This window comes from Macaca thibetana, chromosome 16, assembly GCF_024542745.1.
Source record: "Macaca thibetana thibetana isolate TM-01 chromosome 16, ASM2454274v1, whole genome shotgun sequence".
Lineage (NCBI taxonomy): Eukaryota > Metazoa > Chordata > Mammalia > Primates > Cercopithecidae > Macaca > Macaca thibetana.
Window position 1 is genome coordinate 41,236,573 of NC_065593.1, and position 18,631 is coordinate 41,255,203.

Here is an 18,631-nt window from a genome sequence, read left to right on the forward strand (position 1 = left end):
GCAGCTGTCCTGTACACTTCAGGGTCCTCAATCCCTGGGCTGCAGACCGGTAGGTCTGTGGTCTTTTGGGAACCAGACTACATAATAGAAGGTAAGCTGGCAGTGAGCGGGCATTACCACCTGAACTCCACCTCCTGTCAGATCAGCGGGAACATTAGATTCTTAAGGAGCACGAACCCTATTTTGAACTGTGCATGCGAGGGATCTAGGTTGTTGCACGCTCCTTAGGAGACTAATGCCTGATGATCTGAAGTGGAACGGTTTCATCCCCAACCCCACCCGTGGAAAAACTCTCTTCCACAAAACCGGTCAGTGGTATCAAAAAGGTTGGGGACTGCTGCTGTATATTTTAGAATGTTTAACATTTAAGAATGTTTAGCATTTCTGGTCCTCAACCCACTGTATGCGAGTATCCTCATCACCCCCAGTTGTGACAATCAAACATGTTTCCAGATATTGCCAAATGTTCTGGTGAGGGGTGGGGAGGAATCATTCCCTGTTGAAAACTACTGTTCAGCAGGATGAAAACAAACTACAGAAATACAGAGGCAGAAGAAAGAGCATGTTTCGCATCAGCGTATTTTAAGATGTTTTAAGCTTTTTCAAGAGGATCTTTATATTTAGATAATTTGGACAGTTTTCCTGTATAAGAGTGGTGGAAACTGCAGCAGTGCAGCATTTCGGACTTGATCTCTCACCATTGGCTTCACTCTACCTTGCTCTTCACGTGGAGGTCAGCTCGTAATAATTTCAATTTCTTTTGGATCTCGGTCAGAACACCAATTTTCTGCTCCAAAATGGACAAAGACTGGGCAATACAAAAATCAACATCATGGTTTACTCCACTGGTTCTCTCCTGGATGTTCTCCAGCCATTGGCTAGATCCCTTCCTTGAAGTTGTGGTATCCTTCCCTAAAAGAGTGGCTCTTTCAACATCTTCAATCTCTTTCTGCTGCTCCTCACTCTGTACACAAGGTATTTTAATAAATTCATCCCTCTGAAGGGACATTTCTGAATTTCCGATGTGACTTTTCAACATCCTTGATGCCTCATGTCCATTTGGATAGAGGCCACGATGGTAGGGCCTTCCATCTGCATTTAATTCTTTTACTCTGTTTGCATATCTTAAAGTGTTGAGGGTGTTTTCACAAGAGGTCATCCCTGGAGAGATAGTAGCAATCATGCAAGTGGAGGAGTTCTGGCCTATAAAGGAGTCCCGGAGCACCTGTGTGAGTTTGCTGGCTCTGAATGGGGTATGAGGCTTGTTCTGACCCAAAGCCAGAATACATTCTTTGAGGGCTAGGAGACTCTTGTTAATCTCTGCCCCTTCCAGCTGCCTTTTCCGGCTGGCCTTGGTCGTATCTGCTCCCCTTTCATTGCCAGCTAAATCAACCAGGGAAAACTTGCCATGCAGTTTCCCTCCCGACTTCAGGATGATCTGGAAAACTGCGTGGCTCCTGGATGAGTGGGCGTTGACAGATGTTTGCCTGGAAGTCCGACAGCTATTCCCTAATTCCACCAGGTTCAGCACTTCCTCCACACAACACACTTCTTGCTCCTGCAGCCCGACCACTTGGATTTGCTGATTGCCATCCTCAAGGACTTGCAGTTTCTTCTTCCAGTTCAACAAATCATACACCTTGCCCCCATAAATCTCAAAAAATGTCCCATAGACTTTGAGGTCCAGCTTCTCATATATGGAGTTTCTGAGCAGGAGAAAGACGTCCTGTGCCACCAGAGCATAAATGCCCTTAGAATGATCTTGGGCCCTTCCTGCAAAGTCTCCACCCATGGTGTACGTCTTCCCACTGCCCGTCTGCCCGTAGGCAAAGCAGGTGGCCATGCCCTTGCGGAAGATGGACTCCACCAGTGGCTGGGCGGTGAACTGGTACACCAACTCGTTGGAGGCTTTGTCGTCGAAGGCATGGTCGAAACAGAAGGTCTGGTTCTCCAGGTAGCGAGTGAGATCCACCTTTTGCTTGGACTCATGCACCATAACCACATTGTCCGAGGGGACGGTGATGATATCCAGGTCCTTCAAGGTGGTCTCTCGCTGGTTGAGAGGCCGCTTCCTCACGCAGACGCAGATGCGATGTTCTTGCCGGGGCTCCAGGACTGAGATCTTGCTGCTGTCCAGGTGCCTGCGATACTCTTCGATCATGTGCATGATCTCGTAGTTGGGGTTTCTGGTGTTGACATCGAGGGCGCGTCTAGCTCGGATCTCCTGCTGCAGCCGCCTGCGCTTTTCCCGCTGCTTCTGCACTTTCTCAATTTCCTGGAGGCAGGGAGACTTTTTCTGCTTCATCAGACAAGGTTTGCTGGGGACCCTCACGTCCAGGCTGTCCCCTGAGGCTGTTTTGTTTTTCTGGGGGATCATCACAACCCGTTTCGTGGCGGTACTCTGGTCCCCGATGGCCGAAGAGGGCGCGGGAGCCAAAGGGGATACGGGCATGGGGTCTTCAGCAGAGTCCAGAGATGGATTCAGCAGGAGTATGGTCTCCAGGTCAATCTTCTTGCCTTTTTTGACTGCTTTCTCCACCCACTCTACCGTGACCCAAGAATTTTCTCTGTTGATCTCTGTGACCACAGCGAGGTGCATCCGCTTGTCGCTGCGCTGGATCGCCACGTAGATGCCCACTTGGATGTCTCCGAAATGTGGCTTCAAGGGTTTCAGGGGCGAGAGGCGTGGGGATACAGGGAGGCAGAACTGACTGGCCATGGTGAGTGATGGAGGTATCAGGGCGCACTCCAGGGCCCTTGGGGTTAGAGCAGCAGGACCCAAGCCAGCCTGAAGCGCCCGGAACACTGAGCAGGGTTGCAGTCTGTGCCTGCCTTTGTGAGCCTAGTGTGCCGGGGCCCGGCCAGGGGCCACTACGTCACAAAAGGATGAGAAGAGGCGGCAGAACCTAGGGCTTAGGAGTGAACGGTACGGGAGCAAAAAGGGGTGGAGAGATTGTTCTCTGCCAGTGAGGGTGAAGGGGTTGGAGGAGGATGTGGCGTGCTCTCTGGATCACAGCAAGAAAGAACTGGTAACAGAGAAGCAATGGGAAGCATGGAGTTGAAATTTAATTTATATATCCCATGTACCTTTACCTAAGCTTTGGAAGTATCCATTCTCCCAGGAGGCCTTGGCTGGCAGTCCCAAAGCTCGGTGCTTTAATTTGAGAATTGCCATGAAGTTCCCTTAAACTTTAACTCTCCAGTGATCAGTGGAAACCGATGAAGGTAGAGTTATTTGCAAATCTCAGCCTTATATTCAACAGGATCCCAGAAAGGGTCCTCAAACCTGCCATCTTTGTTTTTTCACCTCTTTAAAAAACATACCCGAGAAACCTCAACTACGAGATCATGCACATGATCGAAGAGTTACACTCTTAAACGTGTAACTTGTTTAAGAGTCACAACTTAAAGTTATTACAGTTTAATCAGCTTTCTCATTACAAAATCAAAATGAGTCGAATGTAGCAGGTAGTTGTGGTAATTTGCTAATATGAAACTTCCTTTCGTACAGCACCTGGGTTTGCAAACACAGCAGGTTTATCACATTCCAAGTGGCTCTGACAGCTATAAAGTGAGTTTTGTTGTGCTGCGGTCACCACCATTGTTGAGATTAGTTCAGTAATTACCTTTCCAAACTCCTTTAGTAATTACACTTCTGGCCTCATTATCCATAATTTGGACAGAAAGAAGAGACATTGTGTGGAAAGAGATAATTAATCCTATACCCACCTCCCCACCCTGCAATACATGTGTGTGTCCTCTAGAGGTTGTTAAGCAGGGCTGGAAGGCAGCTAAGATCATCGGATGCAAAAATGTATTTTGCCAAGATTGTAATATTTTCCTGTATAAGAATTTGCTTATAAAATAAATGGCATGGACTTTTAGACAGGCCAAGCTGAGAATAAGGGTGACACCTTATGTTCAGCTCCCTACCAATCCCCGTGCATATTTTCTTTTAGACTGTTGAATTTCATCATAATTGTACTTACAGCTCCAAAGTAACATGAAGTAGCAAGTTGCAACCTTCCCTAGGAATAAGGGCCACTATAGAAATACATTCTATTATAAACTAACTTTTCTGTTCAGTGAGTTTAGTAAAGCTGAGATTTTGAAAAGAAGATGGAAGGAGGATACTGGATAAATTAGGTAAGTAAGCAGTGCTCATTTCAAGAGGAGGTTGTATTGCAGGTGGAGGGAGAGGAGAAAGGGCTTTAGGCAGTTGTCTTCTAAAAAAGATTATGTTTTATTTCCCCAAATTATCAATATTTAAAGTTGTGCTTTAAATCAGTTGTTGTTTCTTAGTTTCAAGGTCATTATGTAAATATTCTTAATACCCTATATTTGTCATTAGCACTCTGTCATTCAGGTCAGAGTACAGTGGTCTGATCATAGCTCACTACAGCCTCAAACTCCGAGGTTAAAGCCATCCTACCATCTCAGCCTCCTGGGTAGCTGGAATTACAGGCATGCGCCAGGATGCTTTGCTATTTTCTTTCTTTGTTTCTGTCTTTTTTATCTTTCTTTATTTCTGTTTTTCTTTTGCTAGGGATGAGGTCTTGCTGTGTTGCACAGACGCTGGTCTCAAACTCCTGACCTCAAGGGATTCTCCCTTCTCAGCCTCCCAAAGTGCTAGGATTATAGGCTTGAGCCACTGAACCACCTAGCAGTTTGTTTTGTTTTGTTTTGTTTTGTTTTTTTAAACCGTTACCTTTGAAAAAGCTGGGTGTCTCTCAAAATTATGAAAACTCTAGAGCCTCCAGGCTAGCCGTAGTGTTTTCACCTTAGATAGTAATGTTTTAGACAGACAATGGATGAGCAGATCCATGATAGTAGTGCCAAAATCAGAGAGTAAAGTTTACTTTTATTCCCTCTTTCTCTCCAGCATATTTATAAAGCTTTTCATGGCAACTTCAGGACTTTTTTTCAGTTCTTTTCTTTTTTATATAGTTTCCCTAGTATATTGCATTTGTTCCTACAGTTTAATTTTATATAAAACTGGCTGGATAGATTGTTGATAACCAGAATTATGAGTCCTAAACTTGTAGTCACCCGCAGGAACTAAAAGTTAACAAATCCAAAACTGATTCCGTTGTTTTCTTACTGAAAATGGCAGCTCTTTGTTATTTTTAATTGCTTTTAGTAACTTCAACATTTACTTATCTTTAAAATCTTGACACAGATCTTTGTCTTCTTCCTTCTTTCAGCTCATCCTAACTTAGATAGTGCTTTCCCAGTCTCTAGAAGTCTTCCATAACCATGATATCATTTAATCTCCCAACCAATGATGAGCTTGTTGTTGTCTTTTTTCCTTCTTTCTTTTTTTGCAACCTCATCCAGTCAGGGAGTGGGTCTGTTTCTCACACTGTTCCTAGAGTTATTTTAATAGGTTCTTCCTTATTAATTCACTGCTTATAAGCATTTTAGGAGCTCCTCATCACCCTAATGATATGGTGTAAATTCCATATAAAGACACAAGGCACATCATCATCTTGCCTGCTTTGTCGTCCTCAAACTTCCCCACTATCCATATTTAATCTAAAACTGAGCCATGTGGAAGAAATTGCAGCCCTTCAAACACACCATTTTCTTTCAAATTTCTAGTCCAGTGGTTCTCAATATTAAGATATGTGAAAATCAACTGCAGGACCTGTTAAAACATCAGTTACTAGGCCCTGTGCCGGAGTTGTTGATTCAGTAGGTCTGCAGTAGGGCTGAAAATTTGCATGTTTAACAAGTTCCCAGGTAATACTGGTGCTGCTGGGTGCAGGGACAACATTTTGAGAATTACTAGTACAGCCCTCTGACAATAATCCTTCCTTGTCTTCAGGGTTTTCCTGAGCTCTTCAATACCTGCCTCAAACATCACTACCCTGGACTGGTTTCTCTGACCTTCTTGATAATAGCCAGGCAAAATAGCATTAGATGAAGACACCCCCTCTGAAGAAATGGTATTTATTACCAGTCGAATTTGGCTGGTCAAGGGAACCCAAAAGCCTAATTTTTAGGAGTAAATTAAAAAGAAATTCTCGGCCGGGCGCGGTGGCTCATGCCTGTAATCCCAGCACTTTGGGAGGCCGAGGCGGGCGGATCACGAGACCATCCTGGCTAACATAGTGAAACCCTGTCTCCATTAACAATACAAAAAAATTAGTCAGGCGTGGTGGCGGGCCTCTGTAGTCCCAGCTACTCGGGAGGCTGAGGCAGGAGAATGGCATGAACCTGAGAGGCAGAGCTTGCAGTGAGCCGAGATCATGCCACTGTACTCCAGCCTAGGCAACAGAGCGAGACTCTGTCTCAAAAACAAAAAAAAACAAAAAAACCCAAAAAACTCATTGGTGAACATAACAGTAATCTGTTTATAGAGAGCTGACTGGGCGCTTTTACAATGTCGATAGTCTGGAACTTCTTTGGAGCAATCTCTTTTTATATCTGCTTATATAAAATTCATAATTCAGAAACCATCTGCCTAACTATCTCATTTAATGGAATTTATTCTGATAGACGAGTCCATGTTAAAACCAAAAAAATACTGTGAATCTTGAGTAATGAGATAAATACGGCATTTGTCAAAACGTGAAGGCCGTAGATACAAGATATCATCCGTGGCCATTACCTGAATAGCTTTTGGTAGATGAGCAGTTTCTCCAGATTACAGACCAAAGTCACCACTGTATTTTTAACTGAATATAACCGAGCAGTACATGCTTACTTTGTGCTATTATGCCAAAGAAATCCTTCAAGGAACTTACCATTTACACATTTTTTTCTGGGAACCTACTAAAAAAGCTCATGCCTTGACAAACCGTTGAGTGATAGATTCTCTTGATTGTAAATCTCCTTTTATCAAAAGCCTAGCAAGTATCAGGTGTAGCCCCACAAGAGTGGGTAGGGTGGGTGGAAGTAAGCGCAGGAAATGAGCTTTGTAATTTTCATTGATTAATTACAGATATATTCCCAGTTTGGGGCTTGTCAAAGTTGATTTATATGAGAGAATGTGATTTCTAGTCTCATTTTAGATACAAATCTCCCAGGAGAAATGCATCAAATACGTGCCTTTCTAACACTGTTTTAACAGATATCTAGCAGCTGTTGGACTTGTTTGATCACCCTGGGGGGGCTGTACTTTTCCAGTGTAGGGATACAACCTGAGGTTTATTTAGTTATTCAGAAGAGTTCAATAGATTTTCCCAAATCTCTTTGAAGAAATGAAATGCATCATTTTCATTTATAAAGTTATTTTTTAAAGAGAAGAGAGGTATCTTACTAAGTTTATGCCTTTTTTTAAAAAAAAAAAAAAAAAGATGAATTAACTTTTAGAATGAGAATAGTATTTTACCATCACAGCTAGTATCTATGTCTCCTGACATTTCTACATTTTCCCAATGCGCTACACTTAACCTGTCCAGATAAGTCCATACTTCTCCAACCCTCACATTGTTTTAATAGGCAAAAATTGTTTCTATGACAACAGTATTAACTTGGAGCCACCCTTCCCCTGTTTATTAAATGGGGCTGCCTACCTGGAGATATCTATGTGATTTCTATATATTTTTGATTGTGGATATTCATCTATAAAATTACCCGAGATAACAAAGATAAAAATTGTCCCTCTCTCACTTTAAATCCATTTGTGTTGGCCATCTTTTAGCTTTCAACTCTATTTAGCAGGCTGAGTGGAGAGGCTGGGTTTTACTTCCATTTTATGTTAGTGTTGTTTGCTTGTAATTCACACTAAAGCTAGGAGTTCAGTGTTCAGACTAGTGTTGTTTGTTTGTAATTCACACTAAAGCTATAGTTCTTTAAATTGGAAGATGTGCTATATTTCTCATCTTCAAAGAATGTTCTTTGGATGATACAATTCAGAATATTTAATATAATTTGACATTGGAATAAATATGAAACGTGGTATGCAATACTTGCATTTGAGAAATGGTTGGAGGAATTTGGATATTTGTCCTAGAGAGTTTGAGAGAGAGAGCTTTCTATATACACTTAAATGGCTACCTTATAGAAGAAGAATATAATTTGTTGTATTTGATATAAGGTGTGTTGACATCCAAAAATTCAAGCACTAGGCCCTCAAGACTCAACTCATCATCATTTTTCTTAGAAAGTATTCACGGATGTTCATAGCTCCCTTTCCTTTACCTCAATCACGTATTAGTTAGTTTCCTTTATCTCAACTCCCACATTTATTCCATACTTATTTTTGACATTGCACTTAACGAGTGTGGGTGTAAAGAATCTACATCTTTCTCTCCAGGTTGAAAAAAAATAAGCTTTGAGAGAAGGAAAGAGGATAACTTATTCGTGGTTGTATTCCCTCTATCTGTCATGCAGACATTAAGTTTCCTAAAATTATAAAAACTAGATTAATAATAAATGGATGTTTCTGACTTCGGATCAAACTAATAAGAACTTCATTCTAGTGTGCATTCAGTGAACCTTAACTATCTCCTAAATATAAAGGTCTATGCTAATTGGTAGATTATATAGTAGTACAGAAAACAGCCCTAAGCTCTACATTCATGGAGCCTACAGCGTCATTTTTGGAAACAGGTATTAACAGATATAGATATAGATAGATATAGATACACGTGCATATAGTCACACACACTTATACACACACATGCACATACATACAGATAGATACAGATATATAGGTATCATTCTAATAACTACAACAGTTTTGGAAAGTCAGGGTTCTATCCCATGTATTTAAAACAAAAACTAAATGACTGCTTGTTGGGAAAGGTAGTGAAGTACACATTTCCATAACAGACCCAGGAGTTGGGCTAGATTTGTATTCTCAAACCAGGCTACATATCAAAATCGCCTGGGAAGCTTTTACAAAGTACAGATTGCCTGGCTCCACTCAGACCTACTGAATTAATCTCCAGGGGCCAGAACCTGGGCATCCATTTTGCTAAAATCGCACCCCAGGTTATTCTTATGTTACTATGAAGCCTGAAAGCATTGGGCTGGATGCCCTCTAGGTCTCTTTCTACTCAGAGATTTTATGATCCTGTGTTTCTGTGAATAAAAAGATGATCCTTTGATACACCTGTGGCCTTTGAAATTTCTTTTATTTTCATATGCTGAATGTTTAAAGATACTCCTGATTTCACAAATGAGACACAATGCAGTTTTACTGGGAAAGCTACTTTTAAGATTCTGCAGAAGATTTGCTACAAAATATAACATTTGGTATTATTGTCTAACAACATAGAGTAAAATTGCATAAAATCAAGACCTCATGTCATTAAAGACGTGCATGCATGAGAGCGTACCATTTATATTTCCTATGGTGCTTCAGAATATCGTGTTGCACATAGGAGATATTTAATAAATGTTTGCTATACCAAATATTGGATAGCTTCAGATATGATATTTCAGAGTGCCCATCTTTTTGGCTGGTCTTGCCTGTTTGCTAAGTGTAGAAGATGAAACTTATACCAAGAATGAAAACCCTTAACTTTATAATATGTCTCAGTGTGATCTCTGTAGGTAATGTTATAAGCGCTATTTATCATTGTCAGAGCCTGATCTCTGCCTGTCTCGAGAAACATATATTTACCATTTTGCAATAACTTTTAAATTCTTACCTGGAAGCAGAAAGCAAGAAGACTAAAGTTCTAAAAAATAGGACATAATATCAAAATAACCAGTCGATCCTGGGAAAAAGAAAATCCATTAGTTGATTTAATGGAAATAACAAGTTGACTATTTTTATTTCAGCTACACATACCAGTGTTGTACAAGCTGCTAGGATTCAGGAATTATTGAAAAAACCCCAGCTACAACCATTTACTGTTAGTGAATTTGGTTTGGTGAATACATGATATTGCTGAAATAGCAAACTCTGGGTAAAGGTGTATATTAAAATCAGCATTTAGCAATTGCTTGTTAAGTAAACAATTGAATTGATAAATAAATATATAAAAAGATGGTTGTCAAACCTCAACAAACATGGATTTTTCAGTCTGATTGAACTAAAAATGCAATTCAAATTAGTTTTTAAATGTACTTTAAAAAATCTCCAATGGCTTCTCCTTTCACTGCTTAAACACTCAACTTATCTTCATGGCATCCAAGATCCTGCATAATTCACCCATTGCCAGTCTTCCCTATTATTTAGTATCACTCTTCTCCATTTTAAAAAAATATACTTCAGTCACACCATTCGTCTCTCAGTTCTTTGATGCACCCAGCTATTTCCTGACCCAAGGATTTCACATACCCTGTTTTTTTGAGGGGACTGACTCCTTATCATTCTGGTCTTCCATTTACTAGCTGTGTGCTTTTGTCACTTCTTGGGTTTGAATCTTGATCCCACTGTTTCCTAGTTCTGTGTCCTTGAATAAGTTATTCGATCTCTCTGAGCTTCATGGTTTTCTTTTTAAATATATAAAAGCCACCAATCATATCCATCTCATAAGAACGCTATAAGGAATGTGTACAAAATTGATGGAAAATGCTTAGAACAGTGTGTTACACACAGTAAGCGTGTAGTACCTGTTGCTTATTATTTTCATACTTTATAATTACTACATGTATTTGTGTTTTTTTTGGAGGGGTGGTGGGGTACAGAGTCTCACTCTGTCACCCAGGCTGGAGTGCAGTGGCAGGATCTCAGCTCACTGCAACCTCCGTCTCCTGGGTTCAAGCAATTCTCCTGCCTCAGCCTCCAGAGTAACTGGGATTACAGGCCCGCACCACTATGCCCAGTTAATTTTTGTATTTTTGGTAGACACTGGGTTTCACCGTATTGGTCAGGTTGGTCTCGAACTCCTGACCTCGTGATCCACCCACCTCGGTCTCCCAAAGTTCTGGAATTACAGGCATGAGCCACTGCGCCTGGCCTTTTTGAATTTTTAATCTGTTTCTTTGATTAGACTGTCTCTGCAAGGAGAGAAGAGGACCACCACGCCACACACCTTTAATATAAAGAGCACCAGACCCAGAGTAAGGATGCCTAGGTTTGTCAACTCAGGCATTGATTCTTATTTTACCTTGAAGAAACGGCATCATTTGTTTTCTGAAATTCCATTTTCTCATCTGCAAAAACAAACAAAAAAAAAGAGACAAAATCTTCCATTTTTTCTCTGGCTTTTAAATAAGGATAAGTCTACTTTGCAAACCGTTAAGTACCATTTCAAAGGTAATATGATTATTTCGACTTTGAAAAAGATTCTCGAAAGTGCATTTTCATCCAAGCCCAGTGGCTCATGCCTGTGATCCCAGCACTTTGGGAGGCCGAGGCAGGCGGATCACCTGAGGTCGGGAATTCGAGACCAGGCTGACCAACATGGAGAAACCCCTCGTCTACTATAAAACAAACAAACAAACAAACAAACAAATAAATAAAGATAAAAATTAGCCGGATGTGGTGGTGGGCACCTGTAATCCCAGCTACTCCGGAGGCTGAGGCAGGAGAATCGTGTGAACCTGAGAGGTGAAAGTTGCAGTGAGCCGAGATCATGCCACTGCACTCTAGCCTCAGCAACAAGAGAGAAACTCCGTCTCAAAAAAAGAAAAAACAAAAAAGAAAAAAAGAAGAAGAAAATCCATTTTCATTTACCTGGTAAATAATAAAATTATTTGAGAACTAATGATGAGAAAAGGTCATTTGAGAAAATGTATGGGCTTAACAGTTTCCTAGTATAAGCATATGTACTCACAAGTTTAAAGGATACGTGGAGGATGAATTTGTGGTGTGATGAGATAATGCCCTTCTAAAAAGAAATAAAGAATTTGGTTCTCATTCTGGATTTTGGTTTCTTTTTCCATTTTTATTTCTCCAATGTAAGAGTGATGGACTTCTTTATAAAGTATTTATTTCTCTAATCTGAATAAAAACTTTTGTATCCAAAATTGAATTTTTATCCAGATTTGATTGAGTATGGGTGTATGTGGCTGTATACAATCAATTTAATTTTTTCTTTTATTTTCCTTAGCATGATAAATGGTCAAAACGATTGGAGAATCATAATAAATTACTTATTAAATATTTCCAGGAAATTCTGATTTTCATTTCATTGAAAATTTATCTTCTGAGAAAGAGAATATTAGAAGGTGAAAAATTATATCGAATGGCAGGAAGTTGTCCTAGAATATATCTATATTTTAATTGGGACCTTTGATCTGGGCCTTGCTTCCTATTTCATCAGCTGTTGGACATAATATTTTATAAAAGAAAAGTATCCCAAGTAAGATGAGAGAAAACATTCTCACTTTTATCAGGCATTACCCTGAGTTATAATTACCAATTTCCTTAATTAAATGGATAGATTTTATCAAGACAATAGCAATTATTCATTATAATCACTTACCAAAAACTGAAAGTACTGTATTATCTATTTGATAATTTAATGGGGTATAATCAATCTTTATTAATTTTATATGTAAGAAAAATTTTTAAATATTACTCAGAGAAAACCTGAATCTAACATTGCTGCTACTAATGCTTAATTATGCACATATCTTATTAATGGAGATTACAGAAATTAGTATTAATTTCAGTCTGTGAGCTGATAACAGTGTAAAAGTTCTGTACCTGTGCAACTATATCTCTGTTGTTGACAAAGTACTTATATATACCACATAATTTTTGATCTTCTAGTAATCGATTGAAGTTAAACAGGGTAGATATTATTCATCACATCTTATTAATAAGAAAGCTGGAACTTAGAGAAAACCTTTATGGGTTGACCTGTCTGAAGGTTATTTGAATTGAGATAAGGGCACAGATATACAGAGTAAGTTTAGGATTTTTTTCCAGCAAATCACAGAATACAATTTTGAAAACTACAAGGATTGTAGTTCCCAAATATGAGCCTTAGGAAAGTTACTCTCTTAGTCTCAGATGTTTTATTTTATTTTTTTGCATGTAAATGTGGATGGTAGCTTTGTGGTGAGGACAGTGAATGATGATGTTACACCCAAGTATGCATGTACGTATGTATTTATGTTCATGTAGGTTTGTATGTTCTGAAGGACACATAATTATTGATATTTCTCGTAATAGAATCGCAAAATTTTAGAATTGAGAGGACTGAATGATTACAAATTTTCTTTGCTTTATCCGATTTTTGAATATTCTTCAGACGAGTAGCCAATCAGACTTTTGGGATTTAACTGAAAACAGATGGTTTTTGAGAACCTGCCCCGCCAATGGAGCTGAAGAGCTATCATGCATTTAACAGCCGTTGAGCACTTATTATATGCCAGGCACCACACTAGACATACCGTTAATGTGATAATTTTGCATGTTGCATGCACTTTTCACGGAAAAAGTGTTTATATAAAATATATTAAAATTCATGTAGATATAAAATTAAAACTAGGTAACTGCATGGGAAATAAGTGTACATATAAAGGACAATGACCAGATCTGTTACTTTAGTGATTAGTTTGAAAGATTCCTATGACAAGAACTTTTCTTAGACTGGGAGAATGATGACCATTTCAATTTACATCTGTATTTGGTAAAATGTTGAGTGGTGAAACTGGGCCAGGATTTACATTATAGTAGCTTTGGAAAGGTGAAAAGAATAAGAACCATGGAGAGAGGCAGAGTAAGTGAGAGAGAGAGACAGAGAGACAGAGAGAGAGAGAGAGAGAGAGAGACAGAGAGAGATCTATTAGGTTGGTGCAAAAGTAATTGCAGTTTTTGCCATATATATATATAAATATATACAAAAATACATATACACACATACAGAGAAATGTGTGTGTATATACATATGGACATATATACACATATACCTTAAACATTTGTCTATATAAACATACATATATTACATATATATATATATATATATATTTATTTTTTTTTTTAGATGGAGTTTCACTCTATTGCCCAGGCTGGAGTGCAGTGATGCGATCTCAGTTCTCTGCCATCTCTGCCTCCCAGGTTCAAGTGATTCCCCAGCCTCAGCCTCCTGAGTAGCTGGGATTACAGGCGCATGTTACCACGCTCAGCTAATTTTGTATTTTTGGTAGAGACGAGGTTTCGCCGTGTTGGCCAGGGTGGTCTTAAACTCTTGACCACCTCGACCTCCCAAAGTGTTGGGATTACAGGCATGAGCCACCATACCTGGCCTATAAACATGTATTTTATAAAGAATTTCATATATACCAAATACACATATATAGTACACATACATATGTATACACATAATATATCTATTTAATTCATAATATACCTATTTCAGTCTTAAAACAATTTTAAAACCCTTTTAGACATGAATATCTTCATTTAATTTTCAAATATTTAAAGAAATTTGAGGCTCAGAGACAATAATTCTTCACTGTTGCAATTTAAGCTTACAGTCTTTTTTTGAGCAAAAATATGGCTGGGATTTGAGCTTGCGTAGAATTTAAAACCCATGTGTTTTTTTACTACACCATACTGTTTCCAGTTTGTAGCCTAAATGTTGTTATGAAAGAAGCTTCTGGTATGAAAAGAAATAGAAGAAAATAGAACATAGTAAACCCTGAGAAGATAAAAAGATTACAGCAGAATGATATTTTACTGGGACCTCATAACTGTTCAAAACTGTCAGCAACTGGGATTTTTTTCTTTGAAACGGAGTCTGGCTCTGTCGCCCAGGCTGGAGTGCAGTGGCGTGATCTCAACTCACTGCAAGCTCCGCCTCCCGGGTTCACGCCATTCTCCTGCCTCAGCCTCCCGAGTAGCTGGGACTACAGGCGCCCGCCACGGCGCCCAGCTAATTTTTTGTATTTTTAGTACAGACGGGGTTTCACCACCGTGTTAACCAGGAAGGTCTTGATCTCCTGACCTCGTGGTCTGCCCGTCTCGGCCTCCCAAAGTGTTGGGGTTACAGGCGTGAGCCACCGTGCCTGGCCCCACAACTGGCATTTTTAATCTACAGAAATGAAAGATAATCTGTACCTAGATTTCTGCTGTTTCACTTTATGTTACATAGTCCTCACATGGTATTTGATGTGGCAACATGCTTTGCCCCATCCATTTCATGTACCCTGAATGGATGCTTGTGGGTTTTAGCCTTTCCTTGCTTGTAGCTAATGTGTTTTTACTACTAAATTTGCTAAAGGCTCTGAGCAAAACGCTGCTGAAGAACTCATGCTTTGGTACTAGAAGTGTGTTCTCTAACTGGGGAACTGTTTCACTTACCTGAAAGAAAATTAACCTTCTCACAGAGTGCAGCGAGCTCTCATTCTGAAGTTTGAAGAGTGACTCCATGCGGAACCAAGGTTGCAGGAACTCCTCTATTCTTGCCTGGATTTTGATCTTTTGCCCTTCCGAATTTGTAAACAAAACCTTCGCTCTAGGCTTGAAAATTCTTACAGTGAAATCTCTGGCCAAAAGAAAATGATTCTTCCAAAATGTGGAGAAAAATTGGCCAGATTTGAGAGTGTTTTGGATTGAAAGTGGCAACCGTGTGCCAATATCACAAAGAACATACACATTGCCTCTGCTTACACTCGTTTGTGCATAAATTACAGATTATGTGGCTACAATCAATGCTGTGCAGAAAAAGTCATGCACAGTCTCTGGTATTTTGTGTAAGAGACTAGTTGCTCACTTTGTGGTGGCTGGATTTTATACATAAGAATTTCCCTTCACATTTTGCAATTTATCTACAATATTTTTTATGTCAAAGCACACCATTATCTTGAAGCCATTCCATAGTATCACTAATAATAGTTCTTTGTTTCTTAACAACAGAAGTTCAAGACCCTATTTAATAAGATTTCATGAACTGGTTGATTCTATAGCAAGGTTTAAAGACAGAATGGTTTCACTTTTGACACTTGGTCTTTTCACTAATAAGAAAAAAAAGCAAGTAACAGTCTCTGGTAAAACACTAAAAGACATCTGAAAACATATTTTATAAAACAAACAAAATGATTCTGTCATGCTTTTGTGTTATATTTGTATAGATTAATTTACAAAACTCATTTACATGTATTAGCTCTTGTTTAATAATTTGAATTAATAAAAACTTTGAGTATTTGCTTTTTAGTAATCATTGAGCTAGGCATATGTAATCTTCAATATAATTGTGTGAGGCAGGTTGTATTATTTTTGGTTCTGAGAAGAGGAAAACGAGGCATAGAGAAATTAAATTATATGACCAAGGTTACACACAGTTAATCTTGTTAGAGACATTGCTCAAAGATCTTTTGTTTCCAAATCTAGTATCCCTTTTGTGACATTTCGCCTCTATTATGTAATGAGAGATAACTCCCTTAGGAATTAATGTCATTCTTATCTACACTCAAATTATTTAATAACACTGCAGAAAACAGTCCATCCTGAGCAGATCTAAGAATTCCCCAAAATGAGCTATTTGAAAAATTTCCAAATTATTCCTAACCACTATGTATTGGGCAATAAAAGAAATTGCTTTCTTGTATTTTCCCCTTTGTGTTTGTGTACCTGCTCACAAAAATCATCTCATACATAATGCAAGGTAATAAACTACAGCGTGTAATGGTGTAATGGCTACAAAGCCTTGCCCATGTGGAAATAGAACTGGAAATCCATTACTAGTGATGCACCCTTCAAATGCAATTCAAGTTTGACAAACATTAAACAATTTGGGCAGGCACTTGCAGCCAATGTTTCCTCTGAGTGTTTTTAGGTGTCTCATCATCATGTTATTATTCTAAAATGCCAGGAAGAATTAACAATTTCCTTCAGGTAAATCACTATGAGTTGAAATGCCAAACAGGAGTAACCATTGCCCATTTTCTTCTGGGAAAGATAATATGAGCTCCCTATTCACAAGTTGTTTTCTCTTAAAATGATAGTTCTCTTGAAATTTCATTTTCTCTGTGGCTTCTAAAATATGTTGGCATTTGATCACAATCTCAAATAAAATTGGTGTTTTTCTAATAGAATAAGCACATTCTCATTCACTTACAAAAAGGTGAATATAATTGATTAGTGGCTCTGTTTCCTTTTGTATATGAAACAAAATAATTTCTAGTTCTCAATGGATTAAAATAAATTTCCTTTACCAAAAAAAAAATTTCACCCAGCTAAATAAATAATCTTGCTTACATAGACTGGTTTTATTCTCAGGAAGCATTCATTAGAAGTGTCTAAATATATCTGGTTTTGAGGTATTTTCTTGCTTTTTTTCAGAAGGGAAGAGGTTCTGAGACTCTCTTGTTTATTTCTTAGGGAAAAAAAACTTTATAATTTACAATTTTTTTGTCTTTGAAATGCACACTTAAAGACATTCGTTTTTGGCACTACGTTGTTATCCCGTTGAGCTGAAAAATTTTTGATCTTTGTACAGGGCAGAAGTAGGGAGATTCAAGCAAAGAATTTAAGTACAATAAAACATGATCTTAGAAACATCCCCTTCTTATCCATTTTACTTCTGTTTGGTGAAAAGAAATTTTCTCTCTCTCTTTCTGGATTTTTTTTTTTAATGTAAAAATTCTCCAAAGTAGAGAGAATAGGGTGATTTACTAAGTGCTCATCACTCACAAAACTTATTTCATCTATACTCCTCCCTACTCCTACCTTCAGAATATTTTGAAGCACATCTCTTTTCATTCTTAAATATTTCAGTATATTTATATAAGATAGTCATTGTATTTGGCAACCATAACCATAATACTATTAACCTAGCAATTAGTACTTCCTAACATTATCAGAAAGGCAATTATTGTTCAAGTTTCCCTGATAGTTTGTAAAACGTCATTTTCCATTTGATCTGTTCAATTTGTGATCCACTCAAGGCCTACACAGTACACTTCTCTGAGATTTCTGTAAATATCTTTCAATCTGTATGTTATCCCTTCATCATTTTTTTTTTATTATTTTTTTTTTTTTACAATTTGTAGAAGAAAATGATTTATTGCTCTGTGGTACTATTCACATTCTAGATGTTGCCAATTGCTTCCTTGTAATGTTTCTTGACGTCTTCCTCTACTTCTTTTGTTTTCTATAAATTGATAGTTTGATTAAAAAAAAAGTTTAGAATACTTCATAGGTTGGCTTGCACACTTCTTACTTGATCACATCATAGGTATATCATGACTGGTGTGTCTCTTTTTTACATGATGTTGTAGATCATATTATTGTTTAACACAGAATCTCTTCCTCCATTGAATGCTTCCCTTTCCCCAGATTTCATGAGAGAAGTCTACCTCCCAACTACAGGGGTATTGAACTTAGCAATTTGGCTTGCTGTGGCTTATAGAATGGGAATGTGTATGAAATAGATCTGTGCCAAGACTGTGCCAAGACTACAAATGCGTTTGCATTGTCTGACTTAGCTTCTAGAATTCTTGCCCTCTGCCATGAGAATCATCTGTTTCAAATAGTAACTGCTTCTTTTATCTTGGGTTGCAGATTGTGAAGACAGAAGAAGTCAACCTGAAAACAAACCACAGTTTGGAATCAAGCCAAGGTTAGCATCAGTTGACCCACAGATCCAATTTTTTCATAATCAAGAAATAAATGTGTGTATTTACATGCTATTTGAGTTTTGAAATTACTTTTTGACCAACATCATTGCAGTAAAAGCTTAGTGATATAAATATTAATATTGATCAATGAATTGGGGTGTTATCAGATTGCTCTGTCCTCTTTTAACTTAATGGTTTTGGCAACCATTGATGA

General features: G+C 38.4%; 1 protein-coding gene and 1 long non-coding RNA gene across 2 annotated transcripts in view; one reads left to right on the top strand and one right to left on the bottom strand.

The window, feature by feature from the left end:
• The window catches only part of LOC126938254 (uncharacterized), a 43,227-nt gene that overhangs the window by 14,209 nt on the left and 10,387 nt on the right, over window positions 1-18,631 (top strand). The window contains exon 2 of the long non-coding RNA XR_007720051.1: window positions 18,362-18,419. This is a non-coding gene — a long non-coding RNA (uncharacterized LOC126938254). The remainder of the gene's footprint in view (window positions 1-18,361; window positions 18,420-18,631) is intronic.
• KIF2B (kinesin family member 2B) lies at window positions 542-2,870 on the bottom strand. The gene has a single exon (XM_050762322.1). It carries the CDS (start codon window positions 2,717-2,719, stop codon window positions 707-709), a length of 2,013 nt encoding a protein of 670 aa, XP_050618279.1. The 5' UTR covers window positions 2,720-2,870; the 3' UTR covers window positions 542-706.

What these genes read in the sequence shown, in the direction of transcription:
- KIF2B (XM_050762322.1), bottom strand. Translation starts at nt 2,719, where the DNA reads ATGGCCAGTCAGTTCTGCCTCCCTGTATCCCCACGCCTCTCGCCCCTG.